This window comes from Poecile atricapillus, chromosome Z (assembly GCF_030490865.1).
Source record: "Poecile atricapillus isolate bPoeAtr1 chromosome Z, bPoeAtr1.hap1, whole genome shotgun sequence".
Classification (NCBI taxonomy): domain Eukaryota; kingdom Metazoa; phylum Chordata; class Aves; order Passeriformes; family Paridae; genus Poecile; species Poecile atricapillus.
In genome coordinates, this window is record NC_081289.1 from 126,422,158 (window position 1) to 126,441,102 (window position 18,945).

The 18,945-nt window shown below is 37.2% G+C and overlaps 1 protein-coding gene across 2 annotated transcripts in view; it reads right to left on the reverse strand.

The window, feature by feature from the left end:
- ZSWIM6 (zinc finger SWIM-type containing 6) overlaps positions 1 to 18,945 on the reverse strand; it is a 116,370-nt gene that overhangs the window by 46,247 nt on the left and 51,178 nt on the right. For both annotated transcript variants that reach the window (XM_058865384.1, XM_058865382.1), the window contains exon 2: positions 9,523 to 9,879. In XM_058865384.1, coding sequence (XP_058721367.1) covers positions 9,523 to 9,879 — 357 coding nt within the window. The remainder of the gene's footprint in view (positions 1 to 9,522; positions 9,880 to 18,945) is intronic.

The window sequence follows — 18,945 nt, forward strand, 5'->3', positions numbered from 1 at the left end:
ACCTATGAAAAGGCATTTAAATACATAATATTGTCTTCTCTACCAAAACATTAGAATCAAGGTAAGGGTTTTTCTTCCCATCTCAGCAGCTACACTAGAAAGATTTTACAAGGAAAATTAAGACTTTGAATTATATTTCTACCACTGTGATGTTAAAACCACTCTCCCCAAAACACCTGTGTAATTCCTGTACCTTCAGCAATCTTGCTCAGGTTTAAGTGACTGCTAGTGAGCGCTGCTATTGATGAACATGAGGAGAATCATCACCTTGGTGCCTCCTCTGAGCTGTGATGGCTCTGCAAAGCTAAACAAAGAGTAAAAAAATCCCCAAACAAATACATAGTCTTAAAGCACTAAATGCATTTCGATCATAATTAAGAGCTACAGATACTCAAAGACCATGCTGCTTTCAAAGGAAGCATTTTTACATAGGCAATGTCATCTGCACAAAGTCAATTTAAAGTAACTCCACTTGAATTAGCCCAGAGTCAACTCAAATGACTAGATTCATATCTGGCTGTGCTTTGCCCACAGACTGCCATAATGCAGCTTTTGCAGATCGTATCAGTGACTTTCTCTGTCTTAAAGAATGACAAAATTAACTCAACCAAGTTCTTGCACAACCTAGTAAACTGTGTTTTTATGAAGAACCCTGCACCTCCACTGGACATCTTTCAAAAGGTCTTCAAACTGAACAGGCTGAAAAGTACATATCTAGAGTGTTGGACTCATGTCTGGTATGGTGATGCCCTACCTTGACCTAAGTTATTTTAAGCATGGCTGAGACCCAAATTGACTTAACATTTTTATTTTGTACTTATCACAACTGCATAATCTCTATCTCTATTATGTTTTGCAAAGATTTTATAGAAATTGAATCACGTTACACAGTATCTCTCTTTGAGATCTGTGTCCATGTTACCTCCGCAGAAAAAAGGAAAATACTGCCAGTGATGCCTTAACTTTTAGCCTTCATATTTTACAGATTCTATACTGCATTGGTATATAACTCTGAACTTCATATGAAGTGTGTTAGAAAGCTCTCCTCACAGTTTAGTTAGACAAAACAGTCCTTTTCTAGCCCGTGAACCAAGAACACTGTTGCAGCTTCAGGCCCAAAAAGTATAAACAGCAGTGAATTGAAGAGAGCAAACAAGTACGATGGGACTTCATAACCTGAACCTGTAATCGGACCATTAACCCCAATATGTAAATGGACAAAAACTTATTAAAGTGCAAAAACTCTTGTCATCCATCTTTGATGTAGTTATGCCCAGGTTCTTGTACTGCCCAAGATGGATCCTTTGAAGGCCTTTTTAATAAATACCTACTTTATTCCTTCAACATTGTCTAGTCTCTGTTCTAGGTAGCCTCTCAAGGCATTACTAGGGAAGGAAAATAAAATAGCTAAAACTCTATGGTGTATAGGAAAAAAGCCCCACTGATTCTATCAGTTCAAGCCTTTGTTTCGCAAGTGCAGCTCTGCCATGAAGGTGAAGCTTTTAAGTGGTCACGGGAAATGCTGAACTTCTTATTCAATAAAAATACAAACAGAAGATTTAGAGTCAGAGGAATGTCTTATCTACAAATTGCTGAGACAGCAAACAAAAAGATGTTCCAGATAAGCAACTTCCTAAACTGCCTCCAATTTCAAGCCTGAAGCTGGAAACACTGTGCTGCTGTATATAAATATAGACATATGTATGTTTAATTAATAATAAATTGTGTCTTTGCAGGTGTGAATATACTCTCCTGCATTCCACAGGAACCAACAGTGTCTCAGAAGACAGGGATCAATCTCAAGATAGCATAAAAATCAAGGAATGAAAAACTTGCTCCTCTGCAAATGCTTCAATCTGTAATGTACTACTTTTAAAGGGCTTTCAGTTCTGTCAGCTACATGAAACACATACTAATAAATCTTTGGTTGCAAGGAACAAGATAAAAAGGAAAATCGAGCCACACAAGAATAAGCAGTGCAGCTGTTGCACAGACCCAGGTTTGCAGTATCACCTTGCAAACAGTTTAAATATTTCATTGCTCTAAAACACAAAGAGGGTGAAGAGGAATTATATAAAAGCAATAGTATACAAAATACACTTATATTTGTTCTTTACTTTAACAGAGATTTATCTTTAAATAATCTTAGTACAGTTATTTTCAAACTGAATTAAAAATAGCCCAGTATTCCTCAGCTAAGCTTCTCTGTTTAGGGGGTGAAAAAAAATCCTTCTGCAACTGTTTACACTTTATCAAGAGCTCACCTGTCATTTTGTGTTACAAGGTTAGAAAAGCAATACAGCTACCATACGTTCTTCAACAGCAGGTTTTCTTTACAAAAGCAAGTGTGCCTGTTATCCAGGGCCACCAGCATTACCTCCATCAAGGCTACTCCTGCCAGTACGATCTCAAATATATCTTAACCAGGAGCACAGTATCACTATACTCACACCAGTGTTACTTGCAAGCCATTAGGTCAGATGACTGCAAAAGCTGAAGATGCCAAGCCAAGGGTCTGAGCTCTAAAGTGCTCCTCAGCACACTACACATCTACAGCAACTCAGAATGATTTTTTTCTTACAAGATCTTATATAGGCAACATTCAGTATGATCAAAAATTTTAATTCGAAAGATATTTCAGTGTAAATATAACCAGCACCAGCTACAGCTGCAATTCATTCATCTTTCAACCCTGCCGGCAGTCTTCAGCAATAGCAGTGGCATGGGGACACTGTTCGATCAGGCACAAGTCCTGCCACCGTCCCATCAAGGCAGCAGCCAGGCATTCTATTAATGCTGCTGGAGAAGCCTCAGCTCCTGCTGCCCATCATTCTTGTCTAGGAATGCCAAGACATGATCATCTTCCATGTCTCTCTATTAGGCACTTTCTCAGTTCACTAGGTTCACCTACAGTCAGGTGACTGATCTAGCCTGTTTCCTCTTCCACTCAAAGAGTTCATGGATGGGATTTCTACATTGGCACTTCTCTTCAGAAAACACAGGACTGGGAGAATAGGTAAGGAACTATATGAATGAGCAGAAGGAAGGACTTAGGGACTATGAGAAGCCCTAGTAGTTGCTCTCAGGAAGGCTCAGGCTCAACACTGAATAATAGGCAGAGCTGAAGGTTCAATCCATAGGCAGCAGCTTTGCTCAGGGCATGGCACAGCCCTGAATGCGCACCAGCAACACTTCGGTGAAGGATAGCTTGGCTGCAGAGAGGAAAGAGGAACATAGACAGCCCTCAATTTAAACTCTGCAGGGCAGTTTGGTCCCAAGGTTAAATCCTGTTTCCTGCTTGTAACCTGGGGTTAAGTGTTACTCACATGCTTTAGAGAGATGTCATGAGGAAAAGTGAGTTCACATTTTAACTATGAAAGTGAAAAGTACTGTATAATTATACTCATATTAAAACCTGTAATTAAACGGTGTCAGTTTATAGACACTAAACTAACATAACAACCTCCTTCTCGCCAGCCTCTGGCTTGTTAAACTTCTGCCATGACTAGTCTTTGAAATATACTTCGCATCATGTACATACAGTTAAATACAATAAATAAAGTATTTTTAACCAGTATATAGACACAGACATATATACTTACTCATGGTCTTCTACTGTAATTACTAAATTGCAATCTGAGCAGTCAAAGCCGGAATATTGTGCACAACTGTTTGTGACACTGAACACCTAATAGTACTGGAAAACAGGGTAGTAACCTTTTCTATTTAGGGTCATAGCAGGTTGCATGTTAACTATAATCAACTTTTGTTTGAAGAAGCAGAAGCATGTAAAAAATAAACACTTTGTTAATTTACAAAGCAATTTAAAAGCAACTGCTTTCAAAATGAGCAACTAACATTCAAGAACTGGTGCTGTACATGGAAAATTTAACCTCACAAAATAGAAGCAAGCAGGGAGCAATGACTATAAATGGACTAAGAAGTTCTTGTATTGCCAACTACTCAGGTGCAGATTAACAGGGCGATTTGGATAAAACAAGGCAAACTGCTTCCCTGATCCCTATTTCTGAAGTATCACAAGAGCTGACTTCAAATAAAATCATGCCAAATTATTCACTTGTAGCCATCCACATTGATATTTTCTTGAACTTTCTAATAAAAATGTCATTAATTTAAGTAAACAAATGATCTATAGACCAGTTACATTTTATAAAATGTCATTCCATGGCAGCATTAAGAAGATATGAAAAAATAATTACAAATGAAAAGCATAACTTACTGAGTACTATGTGAAGATGAAGATAGAATGAAAAGAAACCCAGCTAGAAACCAATGCTGCTGCATGCTGATTCACAACAGAATAGTGATTGATTTTATAAACTTACTATGCTCAAATTATTCTAAAACAATAATTACATAAAACATCATTAAAATAATGATTCAAAAGCATTATTATGTCTTTGATTCCGCATATGATTCCAAGTTTAGACATAAGTCATGTAACTTCAGGACTTTTGGACGAACTATTTAACACCTGTTCAGCAGCTCACAGCACCAAAGGAAAACAGCAAATGCTATGAAGCTGTCAGTGATGACAATACCAAATCTGAAGACAGGACAGGCTATGCTAATTTGCTAAGGAAAGTCAATAAAACCTCAAGTTTTTTATCAAAAAATTCTGTGTTCCCTCTGTACATACTGCCAAACATGCTGTATTATCTAGTAACAAAATCTGACCTCTCCTGCTAAAATCCACATCATCATATAAGCAATACATTTCAAAACTTGTTTGTGCATGGAAGATAGAAGAACTTTATCAGTATACATAAGCATACTTTAATTATTTATCTTCCATGTCTTTTAGCATTTTAACAAAATCTCACTGTTTTCTTATGCACCAAGTTTTATATTGATGTTTAGTGTATCTGAAAAAAATCTTTCCTAGAAGTATTAGTTTCAAAAATTACTTTTTCACATTACTTTGGAGCTACCAGTCTTTTTTCTTCCCCCCCCGCCCCATTCTACTACTTACTTTCTCTACTTACTACTACTTAAATTTCTCTAGTTTTGGCTACTCTTACTTTTACTTCCTTCCCAGATCTGGGTCACCAAACAATTCTCATACTAAGCACTGAAGCACTTCAGTTTCATTCTTCTTAAAAGGAAATTCACCTGCCCTTTCCTACATTCTTCTTTTTCAGTTAGACTCTCAATAAATTTTGCACTTCAGGCAGGGCCATGTGAAAGATTCCATAACTTAAAAAATAATTTATCTTCTTTGACATTACGCATTCTTTTTACTAGCAGATCCTTGATACATTGCATTGAGGTGTACAGCCCTACCTTACCTGCAATTTTCCACTAAAACCCCCATCATTCCAGTAAACTATATTAAGTACATCTAAACACATATTAACCAGTACCTCCAGACTGTCCCTTTGAACTTCATAATTACAGGAACAATATTAGATATTCTGAAACTTTCTTTTGAAAGTTTTTTTTTTTTGGAGATATTTTCCTCTCAAATGCCTCCTCCAGCACTGCTAATATACATTACAAATTAATGTTTGCTGAAGATGTACCCACACTTGCCTGGAAAAATGCAGAAAAAACAAGAGAGAGAAACAAGGTGCCTGTCTATCTCAGATGATGAATGAACTTCAGCTGCTTCCTCCCAGATCCTTCCTCTTAAATTTGAGTTCATCTGTATGTGGGTCTGTACAGGCAAATTACTTTTATTGTGAGTTGGAGAATCAGAGAATGGCACAAAGTCTAGAGAAATCCATATAGTTCCTCCCAGAGCAGAGATTCCAACTGCAGCAGTAAACACTCAGAAAAAGAAACAGTACAGCTTAAAAGGTAAAAATTAAGTAAATTTGCCAGGCTGTCCTTAATTCTTTCCAAAACCAGCAGAGCCTTTTTCACTATGCACACAATAAAAACCCTAGAGACTAACATGAAAACAGACCTTCCCTCTCTCCCTCCACCCAGCCCGCAGTTACTTTGCTATTTCTACACAAATTCTCATGAACACAGTTTGGCCTTCCAACCAATTTACTGAAGTTTCATACCTATGAAAAGGCAGATCTAAGATGACAAACCCAGCTGCTAATCTGTTGTCATCCTGACTGCTCTCCTCCTAGACTACACTTCCTCTGTTACAATGGTACAAAAATTGACAGGGAGGAAAAAAGTGTCAGCTAAGCAGGACCCAAAGCTATACCCAGCTTCCTGTGAGAGCATACCCAAATTAAAATCCAATAGGAACCTAGCAGTTCTGTAAAAACAGCAGGGAGGGTATCAGTATTAATACATGTAGCTGTCTTCAGTATTCATTACACATCACAAAACTCCACTTTTGAGATCATCAGGAACATGAACAGCTGTAGCAGAGTCATATGAGAAAATCAGAACACAGTACCTTCTTAAAAATAAGAAATGCTTTTGTGCTCCAAAAATATGCAGAGCACTCTTGCAATCACCACCAAGTGAAAATAGCATGACAAATACAGAAAAATATTCCCAATAAATCACTTGTCTCTCCTGAAGAAGTTAGCAACTAGCCAACATATTCCTATGATTTTAACAGCATCCTCTTTATTTCTTCCTGCAGTGAGGCTCAGTCATGAAGCAAGAAAGGATATTGCATCATTTGCATCCACCAAGAAACTCAGAGGAGTTGGTTATTAAAAACCTGTGTCTATATAAGTCACTTCACTAATTCCCCCAATTACCTCCTGAAAGGGGCCAAAGACAGTCATTGAATGCTGCATAACACAGAGTTTTGATGAACCATTATCCAATTAGCTTTCTGTTTAAAGGAGAGTACTGATGCTGTTCCATCTAACCATTTCTCTCATGAGCCAGCCCATAAGGAAGGCAACAAGACAGCTGTGGGCAAAGCTCTTCAACGTCCAGACCATTCAAACATACAAATAAATACTATTCAGGAGTTGACTCTTGTTGTGTATCATTGAAAATATATGAAAATTAGAACTAGCACAGTGAACACAGAGGAAAAAAAATAAAAATGGAAGCCTTATATAGAGCAACACTCAAATTAAACTACCTCTAGGTAACACTGAAAAGAACTTCCACATCCAGCTCCAGATACAGAATTTCTCGTAATGAAAGCTGTTTCAGCTGTTTCTGTGCTAGGTCTCCTCTATTTTCAATAAGCAAGTTTTTCCAAGTTTTTCTTCTCACTTACCTACACCTTCAAGTAGAATTTAATATAATTTCTCTTCAACCACCAGCTCAGTGGGGTAAAACTGTTCAAAGCAAGACAGGTGTACAAGACAGTCTTGCACTACAAACTCAGTATCTGCAGCACTGGAGATATGAGAGAGTAAATGGTGATCTTACATTCATCACCCTATGATATCAGAATGAGAAAGATTTCATTTGCTTATTTCTCATAGGGTTGTTTTTTTTGTTAACTTTATTATTTATAATCTAAGGAATTTGATTAAAGATCAAAAGAATTATGGTATGAATCCCAGAAGAACACTTTTCTGCAGAAGAACTCACTTTTTCCTTAAAAGAACTATGCAATTTTTTAGTATTTTGAACATGATAAGAAATTCAGACCATGGTTTTATGTGAGTCTTGAGAGGAAAAGCAGGAAACTATATAAAGTCTTTTATAACCCAGTCTCCTTTGGTAATAGCAGCTCGTTTTCTTATGCTGCCCAGATTTTCTACTTTGGCTTTTGGTATTTTAGTAGAAAACAGTGATACTCAATAAAGACATGCTGCAATCTCACTTACTAGGAAGACAGAAACATATGTAAGAAACATTTCAGTTCTGTGGATAATTTTAAACTAACCTACTCAAATTGACTGTGAAATGTCATAACTGATTATCAACTTAGAGCAGGAAATAAACTTTTTACTATTTTCAGTGATACAAACACCAGTCCTCTGGAACTACTTAATATAATAATGAGCAATGAGATATTCTGACAGTAAGAAAATAGCTGACAAAAACTAACATGCCTATGATTAGTCGAATTTACAGCCTTCACATTTATCAAGTCTGTAACAGCTTTCCATTTCTCCTACATTAGCGATTGTATAGCAAATACAGACATTTCTAACACCTGTCCTTTGTGTCCTACCCCTGCCTTCGTCTTTTCTAATAGCCCTAGACTGAATCTCTCTCTTATCCTAATTCTTCCTTACCCATTCGCTCACTAATGTTCAGGTTGTTAACATCTCCCATATGATACATGCCTTCATCTTATAAGATCTGAGCATGTTCCTCTATTGCTTAATGTCCTACTTCTCCTTCAGTTTCACTTCCTTTCCACTGTCACGTTTACACTCAACAACTACAGTGACTGCCTTGCCTCTGGCCGCATACCCATAGCCCCCAGTGCAAAAAAAGACCACCACTCCTGAAATTCACTTTCTTGCATCATCGCCTGTCTGGGCCTGTTAGGGTCACAGAAGCACAAGGAGGAGCACAAGCTGCAGATGAACCCCGTTATTAAAAAGATCTGTGTTTTTTCTGCCTACACTGAAACTAACATACACATGGTTTTCTTTATCTTAATATTAAGCATCTTGATCCTGTTTGTATTGCAAGTTCTTTGACTAATGGTCATGACTCCAATATTTAATACAAGACCTGTTCCTGTCAATGAAAAGGAGAACAAACCAAAAAAAAAGCTATTTTTAGATATTAAGTAACTTATTCTTTCCCCCCAGGTTGCCCTTATACTTACAGTTCTGGCCACCTGAGAGGACGTTTCTATCAGGTAACCTTACAGGAACTAAGGACTCTAATAAGCTAGCTGGGTCACATCAAACTCACAACTATCTGCTCTCATTTCAGCAGGATCCACAAAAAAGCCATGTCAGAAGCCTCAAGTCAAATCCAGCATCCTTTAACAAACACAAGTTGTTCACAGCAAAAAACAGTCATTAAAATCATGTGCAGCTGAGAGCAGGAAAGATCAGGACCTTTCTGTGCTGTAACTGCTGCCGAACCAACATGAAAAAAAGCATTAATATACTGTTTTTATGTTTCTTCTAACATCATATATAAACCAAATCCCAAAGCTTAATAGTACTATATTTAAGAAATGAAAAAACTGAATTTTTTCAAGCAGTTACCTACTTGCTTTTACACCTTGCCATAAAAACAAAATTCCGCTATTGAAATGTCAGAAAACTAGTACAAAGAACAAAATAACAAGACATCATTGGTAAGCTGACAAAAGAGTTCCTCTAAGCAATATGGCTATACAAAGATCACCACTACTCAGTTTTTACTAGGTGGAAAACATAACCAGGAAGTAGAGCAGGTCACTTATTACTGAACTGCTGAAGACATCAAGCTCATTGCTTAGGAGTTCTTTTCTCTATTCCAAAGTAAACCATTATCTAAATGTCTTAAAATGTAGGTTCAACAGAAGAATCCTCTTTAGTAAACATCATTGACTCACAGAATGATTCAGCATGGAAGACAACTACGGAGGTCACACTCCTGACATACAAAATAAGCTCAAAACCTATGAGGAAATTAAGCAAAAGGAAGGACAAGTATCAAACTCACCATGGACTTGATTGATTTCTGAATTCTGAGAAAGAATTTCATCTGCTAATTTTTGAGCAGTTGGCAAAACTTCTGTGTGGTGTACTGTGATCAAATACTGCACAAATTTTTGTAGTTGGTCTCTGTTCATTTGAAAGAGTGTCTCTGAAATGGGAAGATGCAGTTTGACCTGATCTGGCTTGCGGATCCGGTATAAAGAGAGTGCCACAACGTGGGCACAGTAAAATATGTCCTTGTTTCCACAGCTACAGGTCACTGAGGTAATCTTGCAACGATCAAAGCTGATAGCTACATTGCAAACAGTTTCTGGCTCCGATTGCATTGCAGGCTCTGTTACTGTGCCACTCAAGTGGAAACCTGTGCAGGGGAAAAAAGAGAACTTAATGATATATGTAAAATATTGTATCTCATTATCAAGAAAGTTTTGGTTATGAAAAATTATACATCTCAAAGAAACTGCTTTAATTACAAATATGATTAATCTTTTCTTCCATACATACCTCTTTCATCTCCAGTAAAATCCAAAGAGGAATAAAAAGTTAGTTTACAAGCCCTCTGCCATTCCACCACAACATTCATTATGGTTTGACAGCAAGACAACTATATATTTGGACAGCTGCAGAAGAAGAGCAGCATCCCATCAAGACCCACATGAAACTACTCAGTAAACTGGCAGCAATTTTTGAAACCCCCCACCAGGGAACCTGCAGCACTTAACAGCAAATTTAAGCATTCTCTCAGTAAGTGAGAAGGAAGTAGTGCACTCTAGTGGCATGAACTCAAGTCCTAGTCTCAAATGACTCAACTGACAAGCCTCATATCCTCTTCGCTTTCACCTCCCCCACCAGTGAGTTCATGCTGAAGTTCACTGTCACCCAAGTGATCCAGTAGAACGGCTATGTTTGTGCAGCATTTTGGACATGGAAACTGCAGCAGTTACCAATATACAGTATGCCAGACTTTCAACACTGAATGAGACACATATGCACTGTTCCAGACACATACGCAATGTGCATTACGGTCTGTTTTTCAATCAGCATAATAAAGCACAAGGCAAAAGAGCTAGGTCTGCATGAACTGCCTTCTTACCTTCTGTAAGAAGACATGGTGTATATACCCTAAGCAAGATGTTTCCTTCAGCAAATATACCATTTATCAGGACAGCATGAGATCTATAAAATGCTGAAAATTCAACCTAAACCAACCTGTCTTCCAACAGGTGGCCCAGGTTTGGCTCTCAATGCTTTATCACTGAACAGCAGAATAAGGCGGTTTCTTTTTGATTTTACTTAAGCATGATATTGATTTCAGCTGAAGCATTAGATCAGAGGTAAAGATACAAGACAATGAAACTGAATTTCATATGCTGTTCCAGCATTAGATTTGGAGACAAGATCTGAGATAGATACAAGGAAGGTGCTATACAACAAATACTTACAATGGAAATAATTTAAACCCACACTCCCCCCAATGTCAAAAATTGATCTAATATTCTTGAAATACTGAAGAAGTGTACTGCAGGAAACATTTTCACATGAAGATTAGACAAGGAGGGAGAGGGCGAAGCAATACATACATGACTCTAATCAAAAATGCTGTTTCACAAATAATTTTTAAAAAGCTCTTCATGTTACAGGAAACAAAAAGGAACATCCCTTATTTTTTCCATTTGTTTATAGTGTATCTTTCAGAGCAGGTAATGCAGCCAGCATAACTGTAGTACTCTCCTACTCTACCCTGAAAAAAATCATGCACACACCAAGATTGACTTTGCAGTGGGATGTTTCCCAGGTAGTTAGGAGTCAAGGCTGAAGAGGCAGTCAGTGTAAAGTGCACAGAGAGGAAAAACAGTGGATGAACAAGACCAGGTTCAAGAAGTACTCTTGCTCCCTCTACTCACCTCCTGTTGAAAGAGAAGAAGTGCCCCACACATCATGAGCTCCTTCCTCTGTCTTTCCTTTTGGTTTTTAGTAGTCATAGCATGTTTCTTTAAGTGCCTTCTCTCAAAAAGAAAGGCTTTGTTAAAGTTTAACCAGTTCTATTTATTTCTGGTTCATTCCCAGTGAGTGGAAGTTGGATTGGTGGTCCCAAAGAAACTGCATGCAAGACTATTTTAATTCCACTTTTCTGTGAAGCATACATTGAAAAAAAACCCAAACCTGTCTGTAATCCATGAACTGAGGAAAAATCTAACACTTGAACATAGAAAGAGCCTGAACCTACTCCGTCCTACTCTTTGTAAATACCTGAACTCGTACTAATTACAGCAGAAAAACACCCAATGAAACCTTTTCTATTAAATAGATGCAAAGTAATAATAAAACAGACAAACCAGCTACTCTAACAACATTACCACTTCTCAATTTGTTAGTACATTGTTCAAGCATTCAAAAAAGTTGAAACCCTTGTGGAAACATGAAGGTCTCCAGAAACACTCATAAGAGCAGGCCTGCCCTTAAATCCCTGCACTGCTCAGATACAAACACAGCCTTTCCACTGAGGGCTTTTTAGTAAGATTTCATGTTACAAGCACCAAAATTTAGACACATTTAGAAACACAGATATTGGTCTAAACAATGACAGCACTAATACAGACACCTTACTTAACCTACCCTTCTTAACTTACTGGGAGTTTAAACAAAAACACCTGCTGCTCCTGCAGGCTAAAGATGTAAAAGCTTTGTATTAACTATCGCACCAGGATACTCTTCCTAATTATGAAACACTGTTTTCCTCCTCTTCATCTGTCTGTGTTTTAAAGAAAGAAATTGTTGTTAGTAAATATGACCTTTAAAATGTTTTAATGATATCAGAAAAAAAAATTCAGGAAATTTCAGCTCAGAAGCACTGGTAAGGCTGTTGCAATTTAATCCACCAGAAATCAAATGACATCTTCACCACCACTGACTCTCAACAATGCAGAGTACTGAAGGAACATTTGGCTGTAATTTTTTTTTAACCTAGACATCTAATATTCTCCTATTAAAGTATGGAAAGTTTGTAGCAGGTAAAAAGTTGAAGCGCAATGCTTCAAAAGTGAAAGTGTTCACTAGAAGTAACTTAAAGGCTGTCAAGAAGCAAGATGTTACACACTCCTGGAAAAAGACAAAAGGAATCACTTCTATGGCGACTTGAAGAAAATGACATTTCACTAACATGTCCAAAGAAGTAGAAAAGGTCTCCTCAGACAAAACCTGCAAGCCCTCATCCTAAACAAGTACTTCCCTTCAGAGGGAAAATTCCTCTTCTACCCAAAGTTACAGAACATTTGCTAGAAATATTTATCCATTCCAAACAACTCTAAGAACAGTAATATTTCACTTTTTAGTTAAAGAGCTCATTCATTATTATCTAAAGACAACAAAAGAGTTGCAGGTGGAAAAGTGTGTTTGCTACAGAAGCTGTTTATAGAACAGACAAGTTTCACCTTTTCCTTTAGTGGTGACAGTTCGAAATGTTTTATTGTTCTCAAACCAGCATGTGATTAGTAACTCAAGCTCAGCTGACAGGTTGAATGCAGAAAGGCTTTGCATTCTGCAAAAATGTGTTTAGAAAAGCAGTTGAAGCATTAAGACAACGTATAAAATAAAGCTCTTTTACAAAATTACTTTGCTTCTGTTGGACACTCACTTCAAACACACCTCAAATGTTATTTAATAGCCAATAAAATAGTGTTCTCAGCTGTCATACTTTTGGAAGGGAACTGTGCCAAAGTGCCATCAGGAAGAAAGGATTTACAAGTTTGTGATTTTTACAAAGCAACTTTTGCCAAAATCTGCCAGACAGCATTCAGTCCATTGACTAAAAATATTCTGGGACTTTAAAGCCACCTGATAATTGAGAATTCACACTATTAAAATGTAGTATTTTCCAGCACAAGGATATATGCCTGTCATAACAAAAAAAAATAGATAAATAAATTAAAAAAAACCAAACAAATAAAAACAAAACAAACAAAAAAATTAACACTTTGGAGTAAAACAAAAGGAAGTTCAAATTATAACACATTAAGAAGCAGAAAAAAATAGTAGCATGTGGAGAAACAGCAGCAGGTAGACTTTTAGTTACTCAAGTCAGAAATAAATTTTAAGACAGTGAGTTTCACTACAATAAGCAGCACAGGTACTGCACCCAATGAGCATCATTAATGACATCTCATGAGCTTAATTCATCTCTAATGGCAGCTCATCCTCAATATGCCCAAGTTGAACAAGGCATTTTGAAAACATACAGACCAAAATGAACAAGAACTATCAGAAGTAGCGATGTAAAATGCTAGCGGTGGTGCGATCTGTCTGTGTGTGTGTTCAGTCAGTAATTCCAGTGGCTAAAAAGAAAAAAAACAAAACCAAAAAACACCAAAAAATTATTTTAAGTTTACACTCGCAGTTGAGGGATTTGATTGAAACATATCCATAGATCACCACTGGTATTGTTTATCTTTAACAGAAAATATAAAAAGTCAGAACTGGATTACAGTAATGTCCCAAAGCTTAAAAAATGGTGCTCTTGATTAGCTTTCTGTCATGTGCCTTTTGCAAACGTTGTCTATGCCTCATCCACTATGTACACATTCTTCTAAAATCAGGAAGTATACTACTAGCTGTATTTGGAAACGAATGCTCTCCTTAACATTGATCCACTGACTCTTTTCCCATGTATACATACTGCTTTCTAGTCAGGAACACACAAGAGCTGTTTTGCTTTCACAGAAGGGGCCAGCAGATTAAGTTACTGAGAAAAAAATGGAAGAGCTTTTTCTGGGAGCTGGATAACTCAGAGTGCAAGATCTATACAGGTACCTAGCCCGCATATAACTTTACACTGATTATCAGAATTTTACTCTCTGTCTTTAACAATCTTTAAAATAATTTTCAGGCCTACCAGCTAGCATTTATTCAGACTACTATACCACTTGGCAAACCCATAATCACTGCGTAAAGTGTAAACATCTTTATTTCATCTTGCCTACCTAACAGCAATAGACAGAAATGCTTCTGGAAAGTAGTTTCCAACCATGCCCATTAACTATTTTCTCATACTTACATCAGTGGTTACAATTTTTTTCCCCAAGACAAGCAAAAGTCTAAACCACATGTAGCTCATTCACAGTTTGTCTTTTTAGAAGTGGTTTTCCTTTGTGATGGTAAAGTGGCATCCTACATTCAAATCTGTTTGAACTTTGGAATGCTCTAAGAACAGATCAACAACACACTTTGAAATTATTATAAAGTCAAAACTTTGCATGCCACCTTAGCTTGAAGCTAATTTTAACAACCTCTTCATAAAACAGAGAAAACATTGATTTAAAATGAAAAATATTCATCCATCCTATCTTAAACATGCCAATACAAAGATATTAAGGAATTGGAAAATAAATTAAGAGCAGTACATAAGGTATTTACTGTTTCTGATCAATGCCTAGGGTACAGACAAACTTATGTTTTGACATCACTGCCACTTACAATAAAATTAGCGCCACCTCTGCACCCAAACACTAACAGAGGATCTGTCTCAACTAGTCACCTGGATTCCATAACTCCCTTTCATAAAGATAATAATCAGGATTTGGTATTTCAGTTATTTTGCAAGCAGGACAGTGGGAATAGCATTAAGTCCATGCACACAGAGCACTGACAACTTGAAGGTTCACTAGCACTGGCACACTTTCAAGTACATGCACACTCCAACACACTAATCTTCCAGGTCTTCCAGCCCAAACCTCCAAGACTGACGACTGGTCAACTAATTATGTCTGTTACACAAAGGCCTCCACAAATCCACTGAGCCAAGTTTGATCATATCTCTGCTGCTCAAAAGCAGCCACATGTTACTGCAGCCCAAGCAGGAGTCATGGATGACTGTAGATAAATCCATCCAAATTACTCTCCCCTAAAAAGAAGGAAAGACTGTGCAAACAGCAAATAACATAGGAAAATGCCTTCCACTGCCCAACAGCTATATCAGATCTGGACTGGTTAAATACAGATGCAGACCGCAGCAGTTCACACTGTCTGGAACAAAACATGCACCAAATGAACACGGCCTGAAGAGACCCTCAAGGTCTCACTGCTATCCCTGCGGTTAAACAACTTGCCACCCATCCCACACGAACAACATACGAACTACAGAATGGCATTCTCATCAGCACTGCTCACAACCTCAGATTACATCCCAGCAAAACCTGAAAGTTATCAGCACTTCCACTCATTTAATACAGATATAGTCAAGCCCATTTTAGGTGTTTGTAGATAAAGGGAAAGCAGCAAAATCTTGGTATAAAAAAGAGATATATTTAGAATGATTCTTTTCAGACAGCAGTAACAGAGCTTTCCTCTAGCACAGTGATGCTCAAACTGTGATCTAGGATGGTGAGGTAAATGATGCTTAGGGCCCACAAAGCAGAAGCAGAGATGAAGCAAACAAGTCTCTCCTGCTAAAGGCTAAACACAGTGCCAAGAATCACTAAAACTGTGAATACTAATAGCCTTGTTAAGTCATGAGACTAGTAATCCACGGCTGAAGGTCACCCACTCGCAGGTATACAAATCAAGCCTTTTTATTGGTTTGTTGCTTGTTTTTTATCTATGTTTTCTTTTCCAGTTTTGCCATGTTGTTTTGTTTTCAAAGGGCATCAGCTTGAAACAAACTGTGCTCCTTGATACTACAGCTCCTCTCTCAGTGAGGATCCACAGATCCTGAGCATAGCAGCAAACAAAACAAAAAATCTCAGTGTGAGCCTGGAAACTCCAAAGCTGATGGATAGCTAAGTACAGTTTACTGTGAGAAACCAGCAGATAGGAGATTAATTTATATACATGACATTTTTTTCTAATAATATAACCCACATCTCAGGAAAGAATATACTACACTACACTATACCATACTATTTAACCCCAGATCATGTGACAACATTTTACAAAATCAAGATTGTGAAGAAATCAATCTTTGTAGAATGTGAGCAAATTAACATTTTGTGATTTACATGCATGGAATATTGCAATCCTCTAACTTCTGAGGGAGACTTAATAGCCTAGCTATTGAGAGCTAAGTGAGCTTAGCTGAGCTAAGTGAGAGGAACTGCCTGAATCTACCATACAGCACCTTGCCACAGCAAAACTGTAAAATCAGTGTCATCAAAACTACTCTGATACTGAATAAAAACTGGAAATAAATTTAAAATTAAGGTAAGAGGAACAAAGGGTAACTAACACTCACAAAAGCTGCAAGAAGTATGCACCATGATGTCCAGATCATCTAGCTAATATAAACTTAAATGTATACAGGTAAATTTTCATAGAATATAAATGTAGGCCAGCATCACACTCAAGTTTCTATTTCTCCATAACAGAGGCTAGAAACAAGAGGTTAGGAGACATTACTAATCTACATTTAATTTCTGATAAACAAACCTTCACTCTGCTGACAAACTTCACAGGCCTGTGTTTATTGCAAAGGGAAACACTTGAGACAGGAGGACGTGCCAACAGTCTAAAGGGAGCCGCACCTTGAGAATACACTTAGAATGCCTAAGAACAAGGACTGATTACAATCAGTCTTCACAGGATCAACGCAAAGATATTTGTTACTAGCTTTCAAGGAGAAATTCACTCCTGTTGTGATGGGGAGAAGCTGACATCTTTCCTGCAACCACCAAGCAGCAGAGATTCCTCCCATAGCCCAAGGTATCCATCTCCCAAGGTGAAACCATTTCAGCTTTTACCACATTTCTGGATTTTAATCACATTTGCAGGGAGGAACTACTACTACTTGCAAGAGCACAACTAGAATATCACTTATGAGAAAGTGACTGCAAATGAGTAAGAACAACAAAGTTAAGCAGACTAAACTTCCCATTAAAACGTCCATACAAGAAATAAACTGCTCCTGAATTCAGAAAGGTAAATATCCAGACTATTGGTTTTTTCTAAACAACTCAGAAGATGCCTTGCCTGTCAAACAGATAGAATGTGATTATTTTTTAAAGTTACTATTTACTGTTTTATTGCTAAGAGCAGAAGTTTTTGTTATTGTATGTCAACAGTTAAGGTTTATCTTCAGCTATGAATTGCCTGTCTCCACCAAAAGAAAATAACAGAAATTAAATTACCTGAGGCTGAAGAAAACCTCCAGCAAGAGCTACTCGTTTTAAAGGGGAGAAAGAGGACAAACCCAGACTACAGAACAACTTCTTCCGTTTTTTTTTTCTTTAAATTCCCCTCCACCAGTTCAACCACATCTCTGCCCTATCCACATTCTTTATTGCTGCTAGTGCATGTTCTTTGCTTACTCTACACAGGCTCCATCACCTTCACTTTGTCTGAAGTTAGGGTTCATCCTTATTAGTAAAGCATTAGCAGTACCTGTCTACATGGCTTTTCAAGGACAAACTGAATTTGACTAACATAGGCCAAAGAACAGCACAAACCTCAACAGAATATGTGAGAAAGCAAGATGGAAAAACTGAAAATTACATCCTGTTTGACTCATTGCATTATCATCAGGAAAAACCACCTTTTTTTTTTTACCCACTTGGTAAGGAAATCAAACTTATATTTTTTAATTGGAAGTAGATAAAATCCCAAAAAGAAAGATGACAGCAATCACTGATGTAAACTTGGAAAGAAATTTTTGAAATATTAGAAAATTACTCCTTCCTGGAAAGAGTGTGTCTGGATTTCCACAGCCATATTATAGTTTGAAAAACCCAGCCCAGGATATCTGAAACACAGGCATCCTGCACTAAAAGGTAGTTAGGTCATTGCAACAACATTTAACTGTTGAGAAAACATTGAACTGATTTAAGTAATTTAAGTAATTAAGTAAATTAAGTAACTTAAGTAATTAAGTAATTTAAGACTACACTCAAACAGTTCAAATCTAGGCTATGCAAAAGCACAAGCCAATGGAATTTTGAATCTAAACTGACCTTCCATCAGGAAATGTTATACTTTGCCTAAAAGAGGAAACTACCACTCCCATTTCCATTACTAACTGTGGAATAATAATTTTCTTTTGTTTAAAAAGGGGAGGGGAAAAAAAAGAGCTCAATACAGCACTTGTACCGAATGAAAAATTGCCCTAAAAGTCACAGACTGTAAGGGAAACCCTTTCTTTATGGCTATGATTCTCTTCTTGCAATTGTACACTAAATATTCACAATGACAAACATTCACAATGTTTTATTGCTTTATTTTTTTAACAAATGCTTTAGATTACTGCAGGTGTCATGTTGTTCACAGAACTGCTATTTTATCCATAATCCAATCAGAGGTGAAAACAGAAAATCAGGCTTTTGAGTGTGAAAACAAGAGTCACTACGTAGGACTTTTGGAAGGGTTCAGTTCATTTTGGACTACAAATTTTACAAGAGAAATGTTTTCAGCAACTTCTTCTGGTCACCAGAGCATTACAAAGGATTCC